The sequence below is a fragment of the Dermacentor silvarum genome, chromosome 1 (genome assembly GCF_013339745.2).
Source record: "Dermacentor silvarum isolate Dsil-2018 chromosome 1, BIME_Dsil_1.4, whole genome shotgun sequence".
Classification (NCBI taxonomy): Eukaryota; Metazoa; Arthropoda; class Arachnida; order Ixodida; family Ixodidae; genus Dermacentor; species Dermacentor silvarum.
The window spans coordinates 430620804-430643604 of NC_051154.1; the positions used below are offsets into that span (position 1 = coordinate 430620804).

The 22801-nt window shown below is 46.7% G+C and overlaps 1 protein-coding gene across 4 annotated transcripts in view; it reads left to right on the forward strand.

Annotated features, from left to right (window-relative positions):
* LOC119437682 (papilin-like) overlaps positions 1-22801 on the forward strand; it is a 464139-nt gene that overhangs the window by 313318 nt on the left and 128020 nt on the right. For all 4 annotated transcript variants that reach the window (XM_037704674.2, XM_037704670.2, XM_037704673.2 and 1 more), the window contains exons 4-5: positions 6208-6308; positions 14754-14975. In XM_037704674.2, coding sequence (XP_037560602.1) covers positions 6208-6308; positions 14754-14975 — 323 coding nt within the window. The remainder of the gene's footprint in view (positions 1-6207; positions 6309-14753; positions 14976-22801) is intronic.

Genomic DNA, 22801 nt, shown 5'->3' on the forward strand with positions numbered 1-22801 from the left:
ACGAAAACCGCGATAGCCCCCATCTGATATCACGAGTACACAATGATTTTGCATTATTAAGCCGCACAAAAGAAAAATAATCATTCCTGATTTGACGCCTTTTCAGCATTAGCCCTCTGCTAATGGCTCAATCTTTTCTGGCTACGGTCACTTCGCCTGTCTGTCACGTGACCTCACAAAACCGCGAAAACTCACCACGTCTTAGTGACGTATACGCGAAAAAAATGCATTAATATGCCGAACAAAACTGAAAATTTTTCTGAACAGCCACAGACTGCCCCGTTCCGAAAGGAATAGAAGATGGCTACCCGCCGATTGCTCAGGCCCTCGCTACTCGCACCTGCCGGTGAGCATGTATTTATTTGCGCATGATAAACCTTTTTGCTTCGCAGTAAAACGTTATCGAGCACTTTTGGCATGCATACGAAATCGCACTGTCAACTCTTCTTTGCTGAGGATCCGTTTTAGCGGCATTCTTATCCTTCCGTTGCACGCCGCCGCAATTTTCGACCATCCACCGCACGCTAAGTAAGGCGAAGCGGACCTATTGGAGAAGCCGGCACCACCCTCTTCATGCGGTTATCGATTTTCACTGAGCTGGCTCGGCCCCATCGAAACCCTTTCCACTAGAGCTTGGTCCTCGGCTCTTGTCAGCCAATTAGATAAGAAAAACCGCTGAATTTAGACAATGTTACTGGTTTTGACAGCGAACAAAGGTGGCCTCCTCTAGACGAGGAGAGTGTTTGGGTTGTTCGGACAACGCTGCGGGTCACCGCCCCATGCTTGCGTCGGAGCTCACGTAAATTTGACGTCAGAAGTTTGGAATCAAAACAGTTTGGTATCATTTTACGTTATAGCACCCCTGATTTCAGAGGCCCCATCAAACGACAGTTTGTTCAAACTGGTGAGCGAGTGTCTTCAACAAGCTACCGTAAGAAGACGGCGGGGAATAGATAAACCGAACCCTCATTTTGAGCTCTTGAGGCTACGCGCCTGTGGACGGCGCGCTTACAGCAGAATGCAGCGCTCTAAAAGAAGCTCCGATTGCATGGTGTATAACCGCCTAGATGCAGCCATACGGCGGCACACAAAACAACTTCGTCGAAAGAGCTGGGCAGCACTCTGTAGTTCGCTGCATACGACAAATGGTTTAGGAAGCCTTTGACGCATACGGAAGGCTCTCCGTACTCCTTAGATCTGCAATAATCCAACTGTTGCTTTGAGCATAACGACTGGCCGGACTTCGGAAATTCTTGCGGAAGCATTTGCGGACCTATTCGTACCTCCGATGTCAAGCGACAATGTAAACAATTACTTTTATCCTCTGACAATTCAGAACACCATAACTTTCTGCTATGGTCCATCCATAGTTGACTTCACTTCGCCACACTTCACTTCGTATGTAACGAAGTGAAGTGTGGCGAGGGTCGCTGATCGCCGATGATAGGAAATCATCTTCGGTGATACCAGTTTTAAAGCTCGGTCGCCCTGCAAAACACCTAAAGTCGTACCGGCCAATATCGCTAACTTCTAATGTTATAAAGCTGATGGAACGAATGGTGCTGTTTCGTCTAGATGGCAGGCTAAAAGAGCTGAATTTCTTTCCTGGTGTCATGAGCGCCTTTCGTCGTCACCGTTCAGACCTTGATAGCATAGCAGACCTCGTATCATCTCTAGAGTCGGCTCGAGAAAACGAGCACTCTGCATATATGCTCTTCCTGGACATACAGCAATCTTTTGATTCGGTTCCTCATAAGGCGATTATTTTCGCCCTTATGAATGCGGAAATTTTGGGCCGACTGCTTCATTTCGTGCATGAATTTCTATCGGAGCGCAACATGAAAGTGCATGTTGGAGGAGCAAAAAGTGAATCTCGCCCTGTTAAGTGCGGTGTACCGCAAGACAGTGTCTTGTCGCCGCTTCTCTTCAACAGCGTATTTGCTGGAGTTCCAAGCCGGTTGCCTCAAGACCATGACTTTCCAATATGCATAGCAATCTATGCTGATGACATTGCACTGTGGATCAGCGGTCCTTCGGATCACGGTGCATGTCTTCGTGGAATCTTGCAGAGAGCTCCGAATGCGGCTTCAGGGCACTTGGAGGAAGTTGGTTTGCAGATTTCACCAGCTAAATCAGCCGGAATCGCGTATCATCCAAGGCAACGCGCTCGTCGAAGCATGAGCCGGCTGTACCTCGGAGAGACACCAATACAATGGGTACACCACCACCACTACTTGGGCGTAATTATCGATGATCACCTGTCTTGACGCCCTGCCATTACCTTTGTGCGGTGCCAATCCCGGTCACTGTTCAGGCGACAGCACTTCAGGTAAATCAATCATCTGTCCTCTCCGGCGTGATGTATGCCTTGCCAGTCTTGAACGTGCCGCCAAATGTGATGTATCAATTGGAACGAGACCATCGTGTTGCACTCCGCGTTATGCTTGACTTACCTCGTGAGGCGAAATCTGTTTCACTACTCACAGAAGCGCACAAGTTGCCCCTGAGCTTGCAAGCTGATCAGAGAGCACTACAGCATATCGAGCGTTTTCACCGAGCATCAGACGGCCAAGCACTCATTAATCGGCTGATTCAGCGCCCGTTCTCCCGCATGGGGCAAATGGCGCATTGTTTGTGGACATTACTCGCAGTTCAGAAGACACTACTCCATTCACAACTACGAAAAAGCGCAACAAATTTTCCATCCACATTTATCTGTCAATTCCCGAAATACACAAAACGTCTAGCCAGCCTGTTTCTGCACTATTCCAATTAACCCAGTCCCACCTATATGAAAAATTTGGAGATTATAATAAAGTATTCACGGAAGCATCTGTACGCAGCGATGGCCAAGGCGCTTCTGCAGCTTTCTTCTGCCCTTCGACTGGCCTCAGACGGGTGTTTATAATACTTCATCCAGCCTCATCAACAACTGCAGAACTGGCAGCGATTTATGTTGCTCTGAAGTACGTACACGAAGAATTAAACGCATTGAAGGTCGTCATTCTCACAGACTCCCGTGCTACGTACCTCAGCAGACTGAGACGAGATGCCGATAGCCCAATTTTATGCAGCATCCTAGAATCTGCCGGCACTATTACTTCGCGTGGAGTGTCCCTCGTTGCCCAGTGGATACCCTCGCACGTGGGTATCGCTGCAAATGAAGAGGCTGATCGCCTTGCTTCAAGTTGTGCCCACCACGAATGTGACTGCCCTGACATTTCCTCTATGTTTGAAAACGCTCGTCTTCTGATACGCCGACACCTCCTAAAGCAGCACCCAGACCAGCGTGTTGCAAACGAATCGTTCCCTCCGCATGTTCGTGGTCGAGGCTTGCCCCGTCGTGCTGGAGCACTGATAAGTTAAGGGTTATATCTGTGTTGGCGCACGAACACCCATACCGACAAGAACGTGTGGACTGCCCGTCGTGTAGTTTAGTGGCTCCTGTGAGACACTTCAACATCTTGTTTTAGAGTATCCCGCATTCGTTGCGCAGCGCGCATTGCTAGTTAAGGAATATAGACTTATTGGACTGCAATGTGCGACCCTTCATGATTGCCTGTTTCCAAGGGAGTGCGCTGCTCGACGTGACCAGGCCCATCGAGCTCTGCTAACATTTCTGAAGGATACTGACTTGGCCTCCCGTTTATAGACATTATTTGTGTTTTGTTTTGTTCTGTCTGTCTCCGTCATTTCTTTATTTCCTCTTTTCTTTCCTCCTGTTTTCATTTCCTCTATTCCTTCCCCCTGAAAGAGTAGGCAGGCGTTTGCCCCTCTCGGTGGCAGTTGTCAGCTTGCTCCCTCCCTATTTCCTTCGTGTTCTTATGTGGATATGTGTTCATACAAAACAATTATAATAAACGAAGGCGCTGATTTGTAAAGTCAGCTGCATTATTTTTGTTCAATGTAAGCTCGCGGGAAAGAGCGCGGAACTTTGCCGTTGCACTTGTGCTTAACATCTGAATAGCGACGCAGTCGATGGACAATGCCATGAGCAGATGGAGCGATTCCTCATTTTCTACGATACCGCGGTGACTTGGCAGCCAATTATATACAATGTCGTGTCCTTCCTTAACTACTCGATGGAGTTTTTATCTGATGTCCATGACGAACTTCTTTATGGGATTCTCGCCGTGATGCAGGCAGTAAGCTGTGGAGGGCTGCCTTGCAATCGCGAAAGACAGATCATTTCTGAAGCGTTTGCTGATTGATGAATTCAAGTGTTGCACTCACGGCTGAAAACTCGGTGGCAATTGTCGATGTGAAATGTGATGTTTTGAAATCGATCTCAGTGTTTTAGCAGGGATGAACACTGCAGCTGCTAAATTAGAGAACGTGACCGATTTATAAGTATACGCGTGCACGTGGTCACTGTGCACTTCGTGTAGTAGTAACAATGTTGCCCATATTGGGGATGCTGACGCCAGTGGCGCCTTGTTCATATCTGAAATGGTACTACTATACCTTTCCCTGGTGTCATCGGATAACGTTTCTTCTGACCGCTTATACACTAAGAAGCACCCCCAATTCAGTTGTAGAATTAGCAAAGGTGGGTGCGCGCATATTGGACATTTGCAATACGACTCGGAGAGTCTCTGCTGTTCGAATTCGATTCGAAAATTCGCTATGCGATGTTGTCGAATGTTCGCTTTTTTAATATGTAAACGATAAAAGACTTGTAGTCTTAGTGGAGACAGAATGATGGACGTGAGGACTGTTCTGAATGATGCTGCTGCAGGATAGCTGTGGTTCTTGCGCAAGGACAGCAGTTTCTATGTGACTGTACGCGGCGTTACTCTTGGGTTCAATAATTTCAAGTCATTATTTAGGCAGCCTGTATACCGATTTTTTCTGATTTAATATTTGACCAGTCTCACTAAGTTTGCATCCCTTGAAAACAATGTGCGGTGCGGTAGTATCTCACTGCTCTCTTTCCCCAGACACGGCAGTGTACAACATGGGTCTTACTTTCTTTTCATTGCTGTCATTGCCATGGTGTCCCAGATAATTGAAAGTAGCTGTCGATCAATTACAAGCTCCTCAGTTCTATGGACGTGCAATTATGACCGTTATTACAAGGATGTGTCAATTTAGATAAGTCTGAGTTTCTTCTTTTATCATAAAGACTCCGCGCAGGCTTCATCTTTCGTGTCGCCCTAATAAATAGAAAATGTTTGATATTCGACTTGGTTTGCTTCTGAAGTTCCACTATTCGAACATCCTTAATAACCAGTCTAAAAGTTTTGAAGTACCAAATTGCTTACTCAAAGTAAAATGGCATGAGAAAAAACCCGTTAGATATATCGCACCTTTATGTTTAATATAATGCGTTTCGGTTGTTGCTAATTGTATTACATGTATATTTGCTGGGCTATTTCTGTTAATGCCGATGCCTATGAAATTGAGTTTCATATTTTTGGAAGGGCAAAAAATTATGCAACATTGCACTCCAACGTTACTTAGTGCAATATGGGCTTCCCTGGTTCATTTTCTAATCGTGACCTGCTTGGAGTCAGAAGCTCAAAGCGAGCTCTACTGCAAAGCATTTCCAACTGCCGCCTTCGTCTATTGCCCCGTATTCCCTGGGCACTCACGGCCGAGCTGTTACGAATCACCTAGAGACCTATTATCACACAGATGTGGGATCGGGCTCAGTTCCAATCACAAAACTTGTGCTCCATTTACACTGGGATGCGAGCTAAGGGACATGAGTACAGTAACCGGACGCTCTTTCGGGTATACGCAATGTATTGGGGTACCTATCTCTAGGTCCCGTTGGATGCTCCTGTCACACAGCATATTTCCTTTCATGTTCTTGATCCGTAGAAATATGTTTGCACGCAATAAACTCTTCATCAGTCAAATGATTCGAAAAAGCACCAAAAATAGAACTCGGTTGCAACAATACCTTGGTTTGGGTGATTTGGTTCATCTTAACAGTTTTCATAAAATTACGCTAAAAACGAAGACGAAAGGAACACATACGACGGGATGGGCTCGTGACAAATAGAACTCATTGAAAGCTTTTCTTTTTTTGTTCTTGTGGTTTTTCTTATCAAGGCCGCCTCTCTCCCGAGGCTATCTGCGAGACTCTGGATTTAAAAAAGGAACATTGCACGAATACAGTGCAAAAGAGACAGTAATTTACCCAGACATTACTACGCAGAGTTATCATTGTGTAATTTTCTTTTTGTCTGTTTCTTGCAGGAATGAAACTTGCATTCCGGCCATAGTTGGAAAAGTCCACAAAGTTCTGCCAGTGGGAAAATTTCAGCTCGAGTATGACTTTTTCGGACAGCCTGTTCGAGGTAGAGTATGTCTCAGTTCATTTAAGTGGTTAAACAATGCCGCGATGCAGAATTGTTAAAACACCATGTCAGAATACTAGCGTAGCGCGAACTATACTAGGGTCCGAGAAGAACATATGAACTCGCATACACCGTCACAGGCTCTGACTGGCACCGTGTGTCTGTCCAGGTGTTGTTTGCGCAAGCCTACCAGTGAAAAAAAAAAGTGGCAAAATTTATGCGACGCCAGCTTGTATTCTTTTGCAACTTGAAGGCTCGACCGACGTCAGTTCCGGCGCCCTGGTGATTCTATAGTGACAGAGCCTTTAGGAGCGGTGAACAACTATTGAAGAACAATGCCGTTGCTTCACCTTTGTTGTTTCTACGACCTGTCATAATGTGTCCTCTGCTGAACATAACTTCAAGATGTAGAAGATGAGAGATGCGACAATGCTCTTACTCTTCTGAAATCGGGGGGGGGGGGGGGGGTGCCTGCGATGACAGTGCATTCATTAGCGAGACCGGTGTTTGCGAAATGTATGCCAATGTATCTCAAGGAGCATTTCTGAGCTTCCAATGTTGCACCTACATTGTATGCACTCTTGATCAGAATTTGCTTCGCCTCCGTGGTTGTCACGTGCGTGGTGCCGTCCGAACTTTATTAATAGGTTATCTTCACCATAAGCATCACTAAAACCGCAATCTTACGGGCAAATTTAGTGCCACTTTGAGGAAGCGCACTTCGCTGCAGCGGGTGTCACCTCTGCGGCGCATTGCTACGCGGCAAGGGAAAGTGTAAATTGAAATTGATACCCGCGTCGATAAGTATTTCAGCCAGCACATTATATTGTGACGGGGCGTCAAATAGATAAATAGGGACAGTATTTATCTACAGGGACTGTTGGCAGAGATGACCAAGATGGCTGAACATGCGCAGCATTTTTCGGCAATCGTCATCTTCTTCCTTAATGCAAGGAGGCGGCCCCTAATATCTAACCGGCCGGACGGGCTGAGCGCCGTCTCGGCGCAGACTAATTACACGAGGAGGCGACGGAAAAGTACGGCTTCAGTCGGGATACGTGCACGACGTCACGTGATGGCAGGGTAGATGGTGAAGAACTGTTCAGTGGGGTTATTTCATAGTTCACGTCACTAAGTTGCCTTAAAACCTTGTAAGGTCCGGTGTAACGCGACAAAACGCGAAGCTGCGGTCGTAACGATCCTTTTGGCATAATTGTGAGTCGGATAGTCGCTCATGAGCTGTCTGACGTGCCAGATGGGCTCGTGCGGCAGCATCGCGGGCATACTCCATGGTATGTTGTAGAACAACAGGTAGGGGCGTGTCAAAAGGCAATGCAGGTTGGTGGTCATACAGGAGGTAAAACAGTGAAAAACCGGCGATGTCGTAACGGGAGGAGTTGTACGCGAACGTGACGTATGGCAAACCGCTGTCCCAGTCCCGATGATCGTCAGACACGTACATCGACAGCGTATCAGTTAAGGTGCGGTTCAGCCTTTCGGTGAGCCCGTTGGTCTGCGGGTAGTACGCAGTAGTGAGCTTGTGCTCCACAGAACAGGAACGAAGGAGGTCATCGACAACTTTCGACAAGAAGTAGCGGCCTCGTTCTGTGAGCAGTTGCCGAGGAGCACCACGACGAAGGAGGACGACATGAAGGAGGAAATCGGCTACGTCAGTGGCGCAACTAGTCGGCAAAGCTCGCGTGATGGCAAAACGCGTGGCGTAGTCGGTCGCAACTGCGATCCACTTGTTCTCTAAAGTAGACGAAGGAAATGGACCGAGGAGGTCGAGACCGACGCGGTAGAATGGCTCCTGGGGTATGTGAATAGGATCCAGAAGACCGGCAGGCAACCCTGAGGGCCTGAGGGTCGTTTACGTCGCTGACAAAGGTCACACGCAGCAACGTAGCGTCGAACAGATCGGTACAGACCAGGGCAGAGAAACCGGCGCCACACGCGATCGTATGTGCGGAGTTCTTGGAGAACAGTAGCACGAAGATGCTTGGGGAGAACAAGCAGAAGCCCTGGGCCGTCGGGAGTCGTACACGACGATAAAGAATATCATCGTGAGCTCAAACAGACGAAGCGATGGCTGGGCTGACGAGAATGGAGGTGGTCAATTATAGATCGTAACGTGTCGTCACGTTGCTGTTCAGCGCCTATGTTGGCCAGATCTGCAATAGCGATGACAAAGTCACCGGTATCACGTTCGGCGGTGTCGGGAGGGTCAACAGGGTAGCGGGATAAACAGTCAGCATCTTGGTGCATCCGGCCAGATTTGTAGAGCACGTCAAAGGTGTACTCCTGTAGTCGTAACGCCCAGCGGCCAATCCTTCCTGTAAGATCCTTCAGCGACGAGAGCCAGCAAAGGGCATGGTGGTCCGTGACAATGGAAAACGTTCGGCCGTACAAATAAGGGCGGAATTTTGCCACAGCCCAGACCAAAGCCAGGCATTCGGGCTCAGTAATCGAATAATTTCGCTCCGACGACGAGAGAAGGCGGCTGGCGTAGGCAATGACACGGTCCTGGTCGTTCTGGCGTTGGGCGAGTACTGCACCTATGCCGTGGCCACTAGGGTCGGTGCAAACTTCTGTAGGGGCCGACGGGTCATAATGCGCCAAAATGGGCGGTGACGTCAGTAAACTGACAAGGGTGGTGAATGCGGCAGCTTGTGCACGACCCCTGGAAAAAGAGATGTCCTTCTTGTGTAGGTCAGTAAGCGGCCGGCCAATGTCGGCAAAATTCCTGGCAAAGCGGCGGAAGTAGGAACACAAGCCGACAAAGCTCCGTACATCGCTAACTGAGCGAGGAACAGGAAAGTCTGGGACGGCACGCACCTTGTCGGGGTCAGGTTGGACACCGCTGGCACTAACAAGGTGACCGAGAACGGTGATGTGACGCCGAGCGAAACGACACCTGGAGGAGTTAAGCTGTAGGCCAGCGCGGCGAAACACATCAAGAATGGCCGACAGGCGGGCTAGGTTGACCTCAAAAGTAGGCGAAAAGGCAATCACGTCACCTAGATAGCAGAAACACGTAAGACCACTTATAGCCCCGAAGGAGAGAATCCATCATTTGCTCGAAGTTCGCGGGGGCATTACACAATTCAAAAGGCATAACCTTGAATTGGTAAAGTCCATCTGGTGTGACCAACGCAGTCTTTTCACGGTCCATTGCATCAACGGTAATCAGCCGGTATCCGGAGCGTAGGTCGATGGAGGAAAAGTACGTGGCGCCGTGGCGCCGTGGAGGCAGTCCAAGGCGTCATCGATTCGGGGCAGGGGGTAGACGTCCTTGCGTGTGATGTTGTTCAAGTGTCGGTAGTCAATACAAAAGCGCCAGCTGCCGTCTTTCTTTTTTACTAGCACCACAGGGGACGGCCACGGACTGGAAGAAGGTTCGATAACGCCTTTTGTGAGCATTTTGTCAACTTCGCCTTGGATTACACGACGTTCGGCGAGGGAGACACAATAGGGACGGCGATGGGTAGCGCTCGCGTTCCGCGTGTCGAAGCTATGTTGGACAACAGACGTTTCGCTCAGAGAACGATCGTCGAAGTCTAAAATGTCGTGGTAAGACTCCACGAGGCGGCGAAGGTCAGTAGCTTGATCAGCAGGAAGGTCATCAGGGATCAATCCGGCAAAGACATCGCGCGGCGAACTGCTTGTGGTGCAAAGGAAGGACGAACTGGAGGGACTGCGGGGATCCAATGCGCAAATTTCGCATTCTTCGGCAGCAGTGGTGGCGGCGAGTGACATGCCTGCAGGAATCAGTTGAGGAGAGGCGCTGAAGTTTAAAATGGGAATGGCGATGCGGTTGCCGGTGACAGTCACGAGGGTGTTAGGCACGGCGACGTTCTTGGCGAGCAGAACGTCTGTTACCGGAGATATCACGTAATTGCCATCAGCGACAGGAGGGCTCGAGACCATTGCGATATACATGGCGGCTTGTGGGGGCATGCGCACATAGTCGAGAGAGCAGAGACAGGCAGAAGGCGTGGTTGGGGCATCGGCTAGGTGAGGTAGTTGAAGCTGCAGGAGGCCCGTTGCACAGTCAATTAGGGCTGAATGAGTTGCGAGAAAGTCCAGACCAAGAATAACGTCGTACGTACATTGTTCAAGAACGGCAAATAAAACAGTAGTTGGGTGACTGGCGATTGTGAGGCGGGCGGTGCACATGCCAAGGATAGCGGGAGTTCCCCCATCGGCCACTCTTACAACGTGGGAAACAGCAGGTGTGACCACCTTCTTTAGGCGACGGCGAAGACGAGAGCTCATGACAGAAATATAAGCCCCGGTGTCGACAAGTGCAGAAATCGTCACGCCATCAACGTCAACGTCCAACACAGAGCGTCGAGTCGGCAGAGTAACTAGAGGATTTTGGGGCCGAGTCGTAGATGCAGCGTTACCTCCAGGCGCTGCATCGCTTAGTTTTCCGGAGTGAAGGAGCCACGGTTGCTCGGCGACGGGGCGCGGCGAGGTGGCCGGGAGCGGGAGGACGGACAGCGGTACGGTTGCGAACGCGACTGGTGACCTCTAGGTGACGGCCAGCGGCTGGACCATGTCGTGGCAGCGTCAGGATTGTAGGGGTGTGCCGCAGATAGTGGCTCAAAAGGGCTGCGATCAAGGCGACGAGTATGGCCAAAGGATGGAGTACGTGGCGGGAACGACCAGCGGTTGTGACAGAGCAACGTGCCCGACACGGTGGCAGTTAAAGCAGATAGGCCGATCGTCTTCAGTTCGCCAATCCGCAGGGTTTCGCGATCGTGGAGCGAACCGTGGATACCGAGGGAACGATGTCGGGGCCCCGGAAGCGGATGTAGGGCTGACAACGGCGCAAGCAGCGTGAACCCCGAGATTCGCGAGTTCGTTTCGCACGATGGCTTGGACTAGTGAAACCGCTGGTGTGTTCGAGTCGCTGGCGTTAGAGCTGGTAAAGAGGCTAGCGGGAGCCATTGCCTCGATTTCACGGTGGACAATCCTCGTCAAATCGGCCAACGGCGGCGAAAGGTTAGATTGCGGCCGCTCTTCACACGAAGACGTTGCAGCGGAGTTGGGAAGCCGGGCGAACGGTCGTTCAATACGGCGGCTCTTAGCCTGCTCGAAGCGCTGACACTCCTCGATCATGGCATCAACGGTATCACAATTTCTGCACATGAGCAGATTGAATGCGTCGTCCGCTATCCCTTTCAGGACGTGGCCAACCTTGTCAGACTGTGGCATGTTACGGTCAGCTTTACGGCACAGCGCCAGCACCTCCTGTATTTAAGACAAATATGATTCCGTGGACGTCTGGGTGCGAGTTGACAGCTTTGCTACGCAGAGATTTTCCGACTGGAGGCCTGACCGAACAGATCACGGAGCTTTTGTTTGAATGTACCCCAGCTCCCAAAGTCGGCCTCGTGATTTTCATACCACAACTTCACCGTTCCACTAAGATAAAACACCACATTGACCAGCATGACTGTCAGGTCCCAGTGGTTGGAATCGCTCACCCGTTCGTATAGCGTGAGCCATTCCTCAACGTCGATACCATCGGTGCCGTTGAACATTCCAGGGTCTCGGGGTTGAACTACTACAATCGGTGTCCGCGGCGCCGAAGCAGATTCCGGTTGTTGTGCCATGGTGGTCGCACCGCAGCGCCGACCGCTTCGGAGCTCCGTCGTCTGGCGAGAATACCCAGCACCTCCCACCAATGTGTGACGGGGCGTCAAATAGATAAAAGAGGGACAGTATTTATGTACATGGACTGTTGGCAGAGATGGCCAAGATGGCTGAACACGCGCAGCGTTTTTCGGCGATCGTCGTCTTCATCCTTAATGCAAGGAGGCGGCCCGTAACAATATTATTGATGTTTTAGGAATTATTAGCAGAAAAACAACATATCAATCTTCGCGAGAAAGTCGGAAAACGGCAGTGCACGCAACCCCCGAGCGAAGCGCTCTGATTTTGGAAGTGAAGAGCTGAGAGTTGAAGCTTCTGCACCTAATAAATGAGACTGTCTTCGTTGGCAGCAGAGGATGAACGGCGGTTTCCATTGAAAATGGCTGGGGGCATGGACAATTGAAATCGCAAGAAAATTGTTTTCCTAATTATGGCCGACGCTGCGTTTAGTAATCCTTTTATTTATTCTATAAGCACTGCTATTCAGGCTACCGCTGCGGTAGCCAAGTGGCTATGGCATTGCGTGGCTGAGCTCAAGGTCGTGGGTTCGATCCCCCGCATTCCAATGAGAGCGGAATGCAAAAACACTCATCGGTCGCGCATTGGGTGCGCGTTAAAAGAAATCTAAGTGGTTAAAATTTACTCGGAGTGTCTCATAATCAGATCGTGCTTTTGGCACTTCAAATTCTGGAATTCATTTTATCCAGGCTGCACACTTCTATGCCCACGAATGGCCTCGTTGGCGAGTGCGCTCTAAAGCGAGCGTTACTAAACCTTTTCGAGTGGCAGCCTGCGAAGGACACTTAACGGCGAAGTTAACTCGCAAAAAGTGACACTAACTTTGCCTCTCTGACAAGGGTTTAAGACTTCAAATACAAAAAAAACTGAAATTACCATGTTCATGGACACTGCACGAAGCTGCAAGGCTTAAACCACGCCGAAAATTTAAATGTACAGAGAAGGGCTGCACAACATACGGTCCGCGAAGAGATCATTAGGTGCTCGCGGCCGAGTTCAGATTTCGTTGGTGTGTTCATGCTGTAACCATAGAACAACCATATGATAAGAAAAACGACAACTTTGTCCCCAAAGGTAATAGAGGAAATGAGCAATTGGTGGCGTCAGGTACAAAAGACAGTATGTGTGGGAATATAGGATCTTATGAGATCAGATAAGAAGTGCACATGACCACCGAACGTATTCGTCAAGTTACCGAAGCCAAGACCGCATTACTGGCGTAGCGTCCATACTTAAGTCGAGCATGCGCTTTCCGAATATGCTTCGACTGAATAATTCTGAACGGTAGAGCTTGGCAAATATGTTTTGTTTGGTGTGCTCGCCCTACATTTAAACCGTGACTAACATTCGCCCACTCAGGGCGCATCGAGTAAGCGTCGGTCAAGGTTTTTTGGGGTGTGGTAACTGTAGCACCAATGACGTTATTGACGATCTTCTACTAGGCCGATACAAATAATGCGCTGCTCCACATCGACACACATTTTAGGAAGCTAGAAATAAAGTTATATAGGTTTGGCAGGCTGATTCATCGACATATTGCGATTCAAATTCACATCAGTATTAGGGTGCAGACTGAGGATCCACTTTTCGTTTATTTTAACGCTTAAAAACTGCAACGTTTGTCTATCACTATCATACTTCAAATGTATATGGTAATGGTGCCTTTTTCAATCTTTTCCAGCATTGCATCTTTTTCAATTCGATGATTTTTCAATTCTAACGTTTATGCGCTGAAGAAAACTTCAAAATCTGTCCAGTACATTTTAGTAAACTTCTAGCAGGCTTTCATACTATCCGAAAATTACGCTCCGTCACCACCTATTGCACTAACCAGTCTCGATGACGCTGGATGATTTCGAGTGTACAGTGTAGCTAGAGTTGCATTAGTCTTCTATAGTTGACATTAAGAGAAAAAATGGAGCTGGGTAGGCCATGCAATGCGTAGAATTGATAACCGGTGGACCATTAGAGTTTAAGAACGGACACCAAGAGAAGGGAAGTGTAGTCGAGGACAGCAGAAAACTAGGTGAGGTGATGAAGTTACGACATTTGCAGGCGCAAGTTGGAATCAGCTGGCGCTACACAGGGGTAATTGGAGATCGCAGGGAGAGGCCTTCGTTCTGCAGTGGAGATAAATATAGCGTGACGAGGATGACGAGGATCTATCTATCTATCTATCTATCTACCTATCTTCTTACGCCAACCCAGTGGACCAAGTTGTCTACCTGCTTGGCCCAGCATGTATGTGCGCTGGTTCTTGATTAATTGTGGTCGTTCCATTGCCTGGATTTACCATTGAAATTCGATGATTATTCGCAAATCTGGTGCGACTTTCAAGATTTGTATAAAATGAAGGTGCATTAAAATGTGACTGCCTTCAATTTCGCAATTTAATGAACTTCCCCCAAGGCATTAATAACAAAAGTTTATTATAAATTTATGTTAATTAGTGTTCTGAAACTTACGTTATTTTCAGCAAAGTATGTCCGCCTCGTCTAAGAACTCGTCTGCCATGTTCATGTTCGCTGCGGTTATAGCCTTTTTTATAAAAATCTGTATAAAATCTGTATAAATATAAACACCGTGTATAAGGTAGGCATCAGGACTACCAGCTTTAATTAATTTGTTTATTCCTCCATTCTTACAGTCTCTCGTGGCTTTACTAGCGAAGCTTCATCTACGCTTTGTTGAGTTTGCCATTGAGTATATTTTAAGCATTAAGGCACTGGTGCCGCCGCTTCAAATGTTTTTTGCGTGTCGACGCAGAGACGCTGGCCGTGGTTGCGACGGACTATGGGAGCTACGCAATCCTCCACCGCTGCGGGCAGCAGGGAGACGAGGCGCACTCGTCGGTCTGCGCTCCAGATGCGACTCACGTGAGCGTGCTTGCCAGGCACGTGCTTGAGGAGGACACCTCGAGGGACATCGTGCACCACCTGGACGGCGTATGTGTCCCCAACTCAGTGCTCGAGTCGCACGAGTTTGACGGTAAGTTGTACGTGCACCTTGGCTTTGCGTGACACGTGGTATGTTGGACTCACAGCGCATGTACCGCGAACGAAGTCTGCCTAGCGCCGAGAAGAGAGCGTCCAAGAAGTGTTCTAACAAGATCAGAAACGTTTTAACTAGATCACAACACTTACAAACATTGAGGAATAATGGAGGTGCAGACAAATAAAATGGTTTGAAAGAATGTTGCGAGGAGGCAAACGTTGTTCCTCGCGTAAGAACACTCGTCCAGTTCGCCGACGATTGTGCGGAATTGGCATTCGAATACTGCTGCTCCTCGCTTTATGAAGCACGCCGGAAACACCATGATGCAAGTATAATGATAATCATTATTATTATTATTATTATTATTATTATTATTACATGCGGCACGCAGGGCTTTTTCGATCACATTTTCTCCAAAAATTCAGTGGCACCTGAGGGTTGCAAAACAGAGCTATAACTTCTCAAAACTACAAGAATAAAATCGACAAAAAAATCCTTCGCGCACTATGGTTTCCGACCACGCATCATTGTCTCCGTTGCCTAGTCCAGCACACGCGTGCAGACGGCGGGTTTTCCTGTGACCCGTAATTCCTTCCTTCATATACCATTGACATAGCGCGATGAATATGTGACGTCATCATGCTGCCCCTGGAACAAGACACTACAGGCGTTCGTTCGAACGTAGTTGCCATTGTTCTTACGCTATTAATGTTCACCGCACGCTAACGATGACCAGAAGGACACCGACTAGGAAGGAACAGACAAGTTGACAAGAAATGGAAACTCCCAACTCGTGTCACTTGTTGTTTTCCTTCGTATCCGGCGTCCCTCTTGTCCGCGTCAGCGTGTGCTCTGTATAGCGCAATAACAATGGACGCGTACTTCAACTAGCTCAATGCATCGCTCTGCTAAGTAAACAGTGTTCATCTCACGAACCCAATAGGTGAGCTATTTTGCAGACACGATCAATAGCGAGGGACGCACGCTCCTGGCTTTCAGCACACCGGGTTCGTTTTGTAATGTACAAGTCGTAGCCCAGCATTCATAAAGATCTCTTATGCTACAATTGTTTCTGAGAGAAAATTCTAGCCAATGCTGATTCTGTAAATATCGTTAGCAAAGGCAGACGAGCAATGGCAAATAGTTCTTACGAACGCCAAGCTTTGTGAATACGGGCTTGGTCAGGCGACCTATGAATATGAGCGATCGCCAGTGCTCGTTAGCTTGTATCGGCATCATATATCGATAATACAGGGCGATAATTTCTAGATCATACAGAATTTCGTTAAATCGCCTGTGGCAGATAGCGTAATTGCAGTCATTGAATTAGATTACTCGTAATTAAACTGTTGCGAATAGCAAGGACAGGACATGACTTAAGCGAGAAAAACATGACACGCGAGTGCAAGCTGTTTTGTTGTCTCTCTTAAATCCTCTCCCTTCGTCGCTTTGCGCAGCAGTTTTAATTTTGTCTGGTCAACTAGCCCACGGCAGAATTTTCCTGAGATTTGTCCATGCGGCTTACATGACTCACCCGACAAAACGAAATGCATAATCAACTCATTAAAATCGCTAATTAAACTTTTTAGTTATTTACCTTACAGCATATATTGTAATTTACGAATTGTAGCCGGTGAGGTTTCAAGGCATATATACATAGAACAAATTGTAAGGATCGCATGATTGTCGAGATATTCACTCTGAAACTTGCGGTAAGAATGCACTATTGTTCCACTTACTTTCTTAACAAACCGCCGTTTTATACAATGAAGCGAAGTAAATACAACGTTTCTTTATTTCGTCGCGCACTTTGGGAATGAAAATGTCGAAACTGGTGTCAGTTTGAAAATTCGTTACAACTGAATACGCCTTGCAGTAGCACAAGGCTCAATTCTTCAATCGCAACATGTGCCGTAAAGTATTTAATTAAAAAGATGATTAGTGAATTATTGCTAGTTAGTTGTTTATGCATTTCAATTTCTCCTGCAACTAATGTTTGTCGCTTTGAGTAACCCAGCACAATCCCTAGAGTTACGCTATCTCTCCTAAGTTATTTTTTTATAAATTCGGTATCATCCAGGTAAAAACACCCGGTATATTTCACTTTGAACTCAACGGCCATTGAATTCAATGCTCACGAAACGCAAGCATGACGGGAGAGAAAATATATCTAAATCAATTTGAATTTGGCACTCTAGGATAAATATGCCAATTTTCAATTTCAAGTCACATTGTGCACAAGTTTGCTCGTTTGGTGAACTTCCTGAAACATTAACGAAGCCCTAAATTTTCCTAGAAAAGTGGGGAGTGCGTATGAATTACGATATCTCTCGAACGAGCAAAATCTCTAGCTGTAGTGGGTACTATGCGAAATTGAAGGTCAAGCTGTGGGAATGTGCTGTTGGCTACAGTATTTTGCATATTAAAGCTACCATAATATTATGAAAGAGCAGAAGACAACCTAGCAGGTAACGCTGAACCAGCTAATGTACTAGCTTAATTCGATATTGATGCAATGCTTTGACCTTTTCTTACCATTTCAGCCATGCTCTCCGTGAGTTTTCGTAATTTGAAAATAACATTAACAATTCTTAACTATTTAAACCCCAACTTGTAAGTTCATGGCGTGTATTTCACATGTCATTCGTAATCACTGCAATCTATAAAGCGTATATTGAATATTCTTTTTTTTCTTCTCTTCAAGTGATAACAGAAAGCTTTTGTACGACTTAATTCCACAAGCGAGCATATATGTTCCTTTGTTTTGCTTTCTTCGTGTGCTTTGGTTGTGAAGTGTGACGAAAACCTCGGGCACTGTTGGCAGAACGAAATGCGGTGCGTTTATCTTGAGTCATTCTTTCAGCTGGATTCACACTGCGAACCTCAAAGTTGATTCAGTTCCCCAGACGACTGTGACGTGACTGAGCTGTAACTAATGGCGTCCGCTATACTTATGCTCAACTTACCTAGGCAATGAAGGGAAAGCTACGGAGGCGAATCGCGTGCAAGTTAGAGCTCTCCAGAAAAAAAATCCCCGTTTCTCAGGCCACGTCAGTTTAAGCTAAGAGAAGAGAAAAACATGAACATCTTACAACAGTATAGTATCACGCAAAATGCTCTGCTGAGTGTTAAATGTGACTTATTTTTCTGCTTGCCTAGCTGTTCTCCGTTCGGGCACATGCGTCGTGAAAGCTGCGCTCAATCAGCATCTGTTCCAAGGAACGAACAGCGGTGTAAAACGCTGCCGAAATACACGGCGCAACAAAAACACACGCGGAAGATGCACCCGTGTAGCTATCCCTTCATTACCTCAGAAACTTGTTCGCGTGTATAGCGGCTTGTCTGAGGCCAGGCTATGTTCGGCGCGATACGGCGTCATTGAGCCTTGTAAAGCTCGTCAGTGCAATTTAGTCCGATCTATGAAGCCAGGGCCGGGATAATGTAAAGATTCTATGCCGCTGCCATTCCTTCTCGCTCTTCGTCTGTGGTCAGAGCTGCGTTCCGCCTGCATTATGAACGGGATCAGCCGGCCGTGACTGGTAGATGATCACTGGGGAGCCTAATCGATCGGATGAAATCGTAACATTACACCGGCCCTGGGTGCTTGCGAGTTATCGGCCGTGATATTGTAATGATTCCTTTCGCTCCCTTCTGCGCCGCTCTTATCCTCCGCCGTTCACGGCCAGCTGATCCTGTGGTCAAAGTGTGCGCAAGGCCGTTCTGACCACTCACGAAGCGCGGAAATAAATGGCCATTGGAATTAAATCCCTACTTTATCCCGGCCGTGGTCTCAGTATTCTATGTGTGGATTTATCATACAATGTTGCAGAGTTATGCGCGAATATTTTGCGTGGATAAACGGTCGTTATATGTGTTGCTCCTTGTTCTTCTTTTCATTTTTTTTCTGAGCTCACCAAATGGCCCAGAAAGAAGAAACTTATGTGGCATGTATGAATGTCGGAAATTTATTTTTTCTTGTTTCGTCCTAATGTCATCAAAATGACACGTAACCAGACACGCACGCACGCATGCATGCACAAACACACACACACACACACACACACACAGAAATATATGGAGATCAAAATTTCAAAGCTCTTCGGAAATAACTTGGGCAGCTATTTCGTAAGATTTCTTCGCGATTTTTTTCTATTTTTGACCATAGTCATTGGTCACAAAACTGCACAATACTAACCATCCTAATATCATCGCACCGCCTAATCATTTTTCGTCCTGTACTGCGTCACCCTTCTAATAGTGACAGAATGGGTACCAAACAAACAGCAGTTATCTGCTGCATGCTTTACATGACCTACCAAACTCCACTTCTTTCTCCTAACCTCAAACAGATTATCAGCAACACATGCACATTACACTAAAAATAGTAATTTTAAGTAATTACGAAGTTATTCAAACTTATTATTAATAATAACCTGCTACATCTTGATCATATGGAGGTTTATCAAAAACTAGTGTCAAGTTTTACTCTACTTATGCTATTTGAAAGAAAGGAGTAGGTATTGAGCGAATAAACAATAGAAAAGCACGGAATAATAAAAAAATGAGGCTAAGCTATGGGAAAGATAATTTATGAAGAAGGCGTAAAACTAGTCAAACAGACTTACAATTTAAAGAGGAACTAAGACAAACGAGAAATACATGGAGAGCAATAATAAGGGTAGCGGAAAAGAATTATCATAATGGAAAGTTTTCTAAATGTAAGGGGAAATCTAAGGAAATAATGGGAACTGACTTCTTATGAAGATGGCAGAAAGGGAACATAGACGACGCTAGCAAATGTTGTTTTCCAGGGAGAGAGGAGGTAGAATTAACAAATAAATTTAACAAGTCTATCGCTGAAGGTGTTGAGAAATTACGTGACCCAAGTGCGCATAAGCCGATGGCTTATAACAAAAATTTGTTCAAGCGTACACTAAGCCTACATGACTGAAATAACAGAGAGAGAATTAATTGCAGAATTTAGAAAATTTTCTCTCACTGGACCGCCAGGCTATCATGGTATTGTTGAGACTCGGGTAGCGTTTAGGCCGGTGATCCATCAGCCAGAGGGATGAGTACGTCCGGGTGTAAGAGCGACAGAAAAAAGGGTTTATTCTACAGTATTTACAGTGGCTCCAAATATGGAAGCCCACTCCATGGGGGAGCACTTTGAAAGTCTCAGCTCACTACATATCTCAGCACATCAGGACACACCACTGCACTCAAGGTGTCTCCTTATAAAGCATCGATCTTCCCTAGTTGACCCGCCTAGGGAATCAGATGACCTTGATGTGGCCAATCAGACGGGCCGTCTTGTTCGCTGAACTCCGCCTCTAATGTTGCACCTTCGAAGCAAGGACGAGGCAATCCGGAAACAGGGGGTTGACACTTCTTCCACGAAAGTCGGTGACTTGTTTCTTGCCCTCCGACGGTCATCTTGCCAGGGTCGGGAGAATGGCCTTCGCACTAATCCCCGCGTCTAACGAAGGGTGGCGGCTGTGGTCGGTGGCTTTTAAGTGAGCTTCTTTGTCATCGCGTCACTGCCGGTGTCGGGCACTGTCGCCGTCTGTGCGACACTGATGAAAGGGGTGGCATAGGGAGAAGCACCCAAAGAATGGGCACTGCGGAGTTGGGGCGCCTGTTTGCCCGTCTCGTCGGTGTCTGGCACTGTCGCCGTCTGGGCGACGCTCATGAAAGAGCCTGCCTCGATGGGAAACAATCAAAGAATGCACCCGGCCGAATCGGGACGCAACAGTATCCACATTCAGGATATAGTAAATAACTTCAATAACCTAAAAACGTGCTCATGCACATTTACGTAAATATTCTGGAAACTGGAAGAATTCCTAACGCACTCAAAGTATCCCTTTTTAGACCTGTTTAAATGTAAATGAAGCAACAGTTCAAAACGTAAACATCAGTAGCCATTGTTTCATCTCTTACATGTGTGTTAAAAAAGAAAGTTACCAATATATGCTGTCTTTTTGTGCTAAATATAAAATACATTTGCAATCGTCACACAGGTTTCGATGTGGCCGGGAACGGCCTCTTTGTTGGGAAACAATGTCAATTTTGTCATTTGAAGAAAGCTTTCGACACATTTGACCATAATACAATTCTTGAAAAAGTAGGAAACGTAGGCTTTTGTGGGATTCAAACTCTGATGATAAGTTACTTCAGTGACCCGTACGAGATGGTTAGAATTGGCGACACAGACAGTGCACTACGGCGAATTAAATATGAGGTTCCGCAAAGGTATATCTTGGCGCCCATGGTGTTTAACTTGTATGTAAGTGATCTTGGTCCCTTAGCTCAAAATCGGAAGTTATTTCAGTTTGCTGATGACACTGCGCTTTTGTTGGGACATGAAAACGGGGATGAATGGGTGAGCCAAATGCAAGAGGGTATATATATATATATATATATATATATATATATATATATATATATATATATATATATATAGTGTGTGTGTGTGTGTGTAAGCTCATTGCGTGTTTTCATAACAGAAACGTACTTATCAACAAAACAAAGACCCGCCGTGGTTGCTCAGTGGCTATGGTGTTGGGCTGCTGAGCACGAGGTCGCGGGATCAAATCCCGGCCACGGCGGCCGCATTTCGATGGGGGCGAAATGCGAAAACACCCGTGTACTTAGATTTAGGTGCACGTTAAAGAACCCCAGGTGGTCCAAATTTCCGGAGTCCCCCACTACGGCGTGCCTCATAATCAGAACTGGTTTTGGCACGTAAAACCCCATAATTTAATTTTTTTTAACAAAACAAAGACTCAGGTTATGTGTTCGCACAGTCCTTAAAGGACAATAAAACTTATGGATCCAGTTAATTTGCACAATGATAACTGCTCGCCATGTTGTTGTGCGAGAATGACATACTCGACGAAATTAAAATATCTTGGAATGTTTTTCATTCCAGTTCTCATCGGTTTTTCACATAGATGACTTTGTGCAGCGGCTTAGAGTGCTTTGTGCCAATAATAGATACACCGGCGATGTTAACACGTGACGAGGAAGGATATATAAAGCGTTGGGTGAATCCGTGATTTGGTACAACATTGCTGTGTACAGGCTGGCAAGTGTATCCAGACTAAGGTGTTAAGCAAAACACTGGAAAATATGGCAGGTAATATGTTTTATTGGTTTAGATGCGACAATCACAATATTGAAGCTCTTATGGCTCAACAATCGATATTCAACATTCGAAAGCTCTTTTTTGAAGTCACATATTATCAAGAAGGTTCAAAATTAAAAATGTTAAAACACGTGAGCTACGCAATATAAAAAAATACAAGTTCTAATGCACTCACACTACACATAAAAAAGGCTAACCGATGATATATGGTGCCTAACCGATGATATGATTATGAGGCACGCCGTAATGGGTGACTCTGGGTTAATTTTGACGACCTGTGGTTTTTTTAACCTTCACCCAATGCACGGTACACGCGTTTTTTTTAATTTCGCCCCCATAGGAATGCGGCTGCCGCGGCCGGGATTTTCTGCCCCATATGTTAGCGGCGGTAGAATACAACGATTACGCAGTTTTTCTTTTCAACAGCAGTGATAAGCGCCCAGTAAGGATTTCGTAATGCCTACCGTATGCACTACAGCTCACTTTTATTCTTCTGTAAGTTTCCTTCTCATGATCTGGTTGCCTGTGATTGACTGACCTAGATAAACCTACCCCTGCACAGACTCTAGAGGCTGACTGGCGATCATGAAATCGAGTTCCATTGCCAGATTCTTCAGTATTTCCTTTGTCTTCTGCATAGCAAATTTCAACCCCACTTTCTCGGATAAGG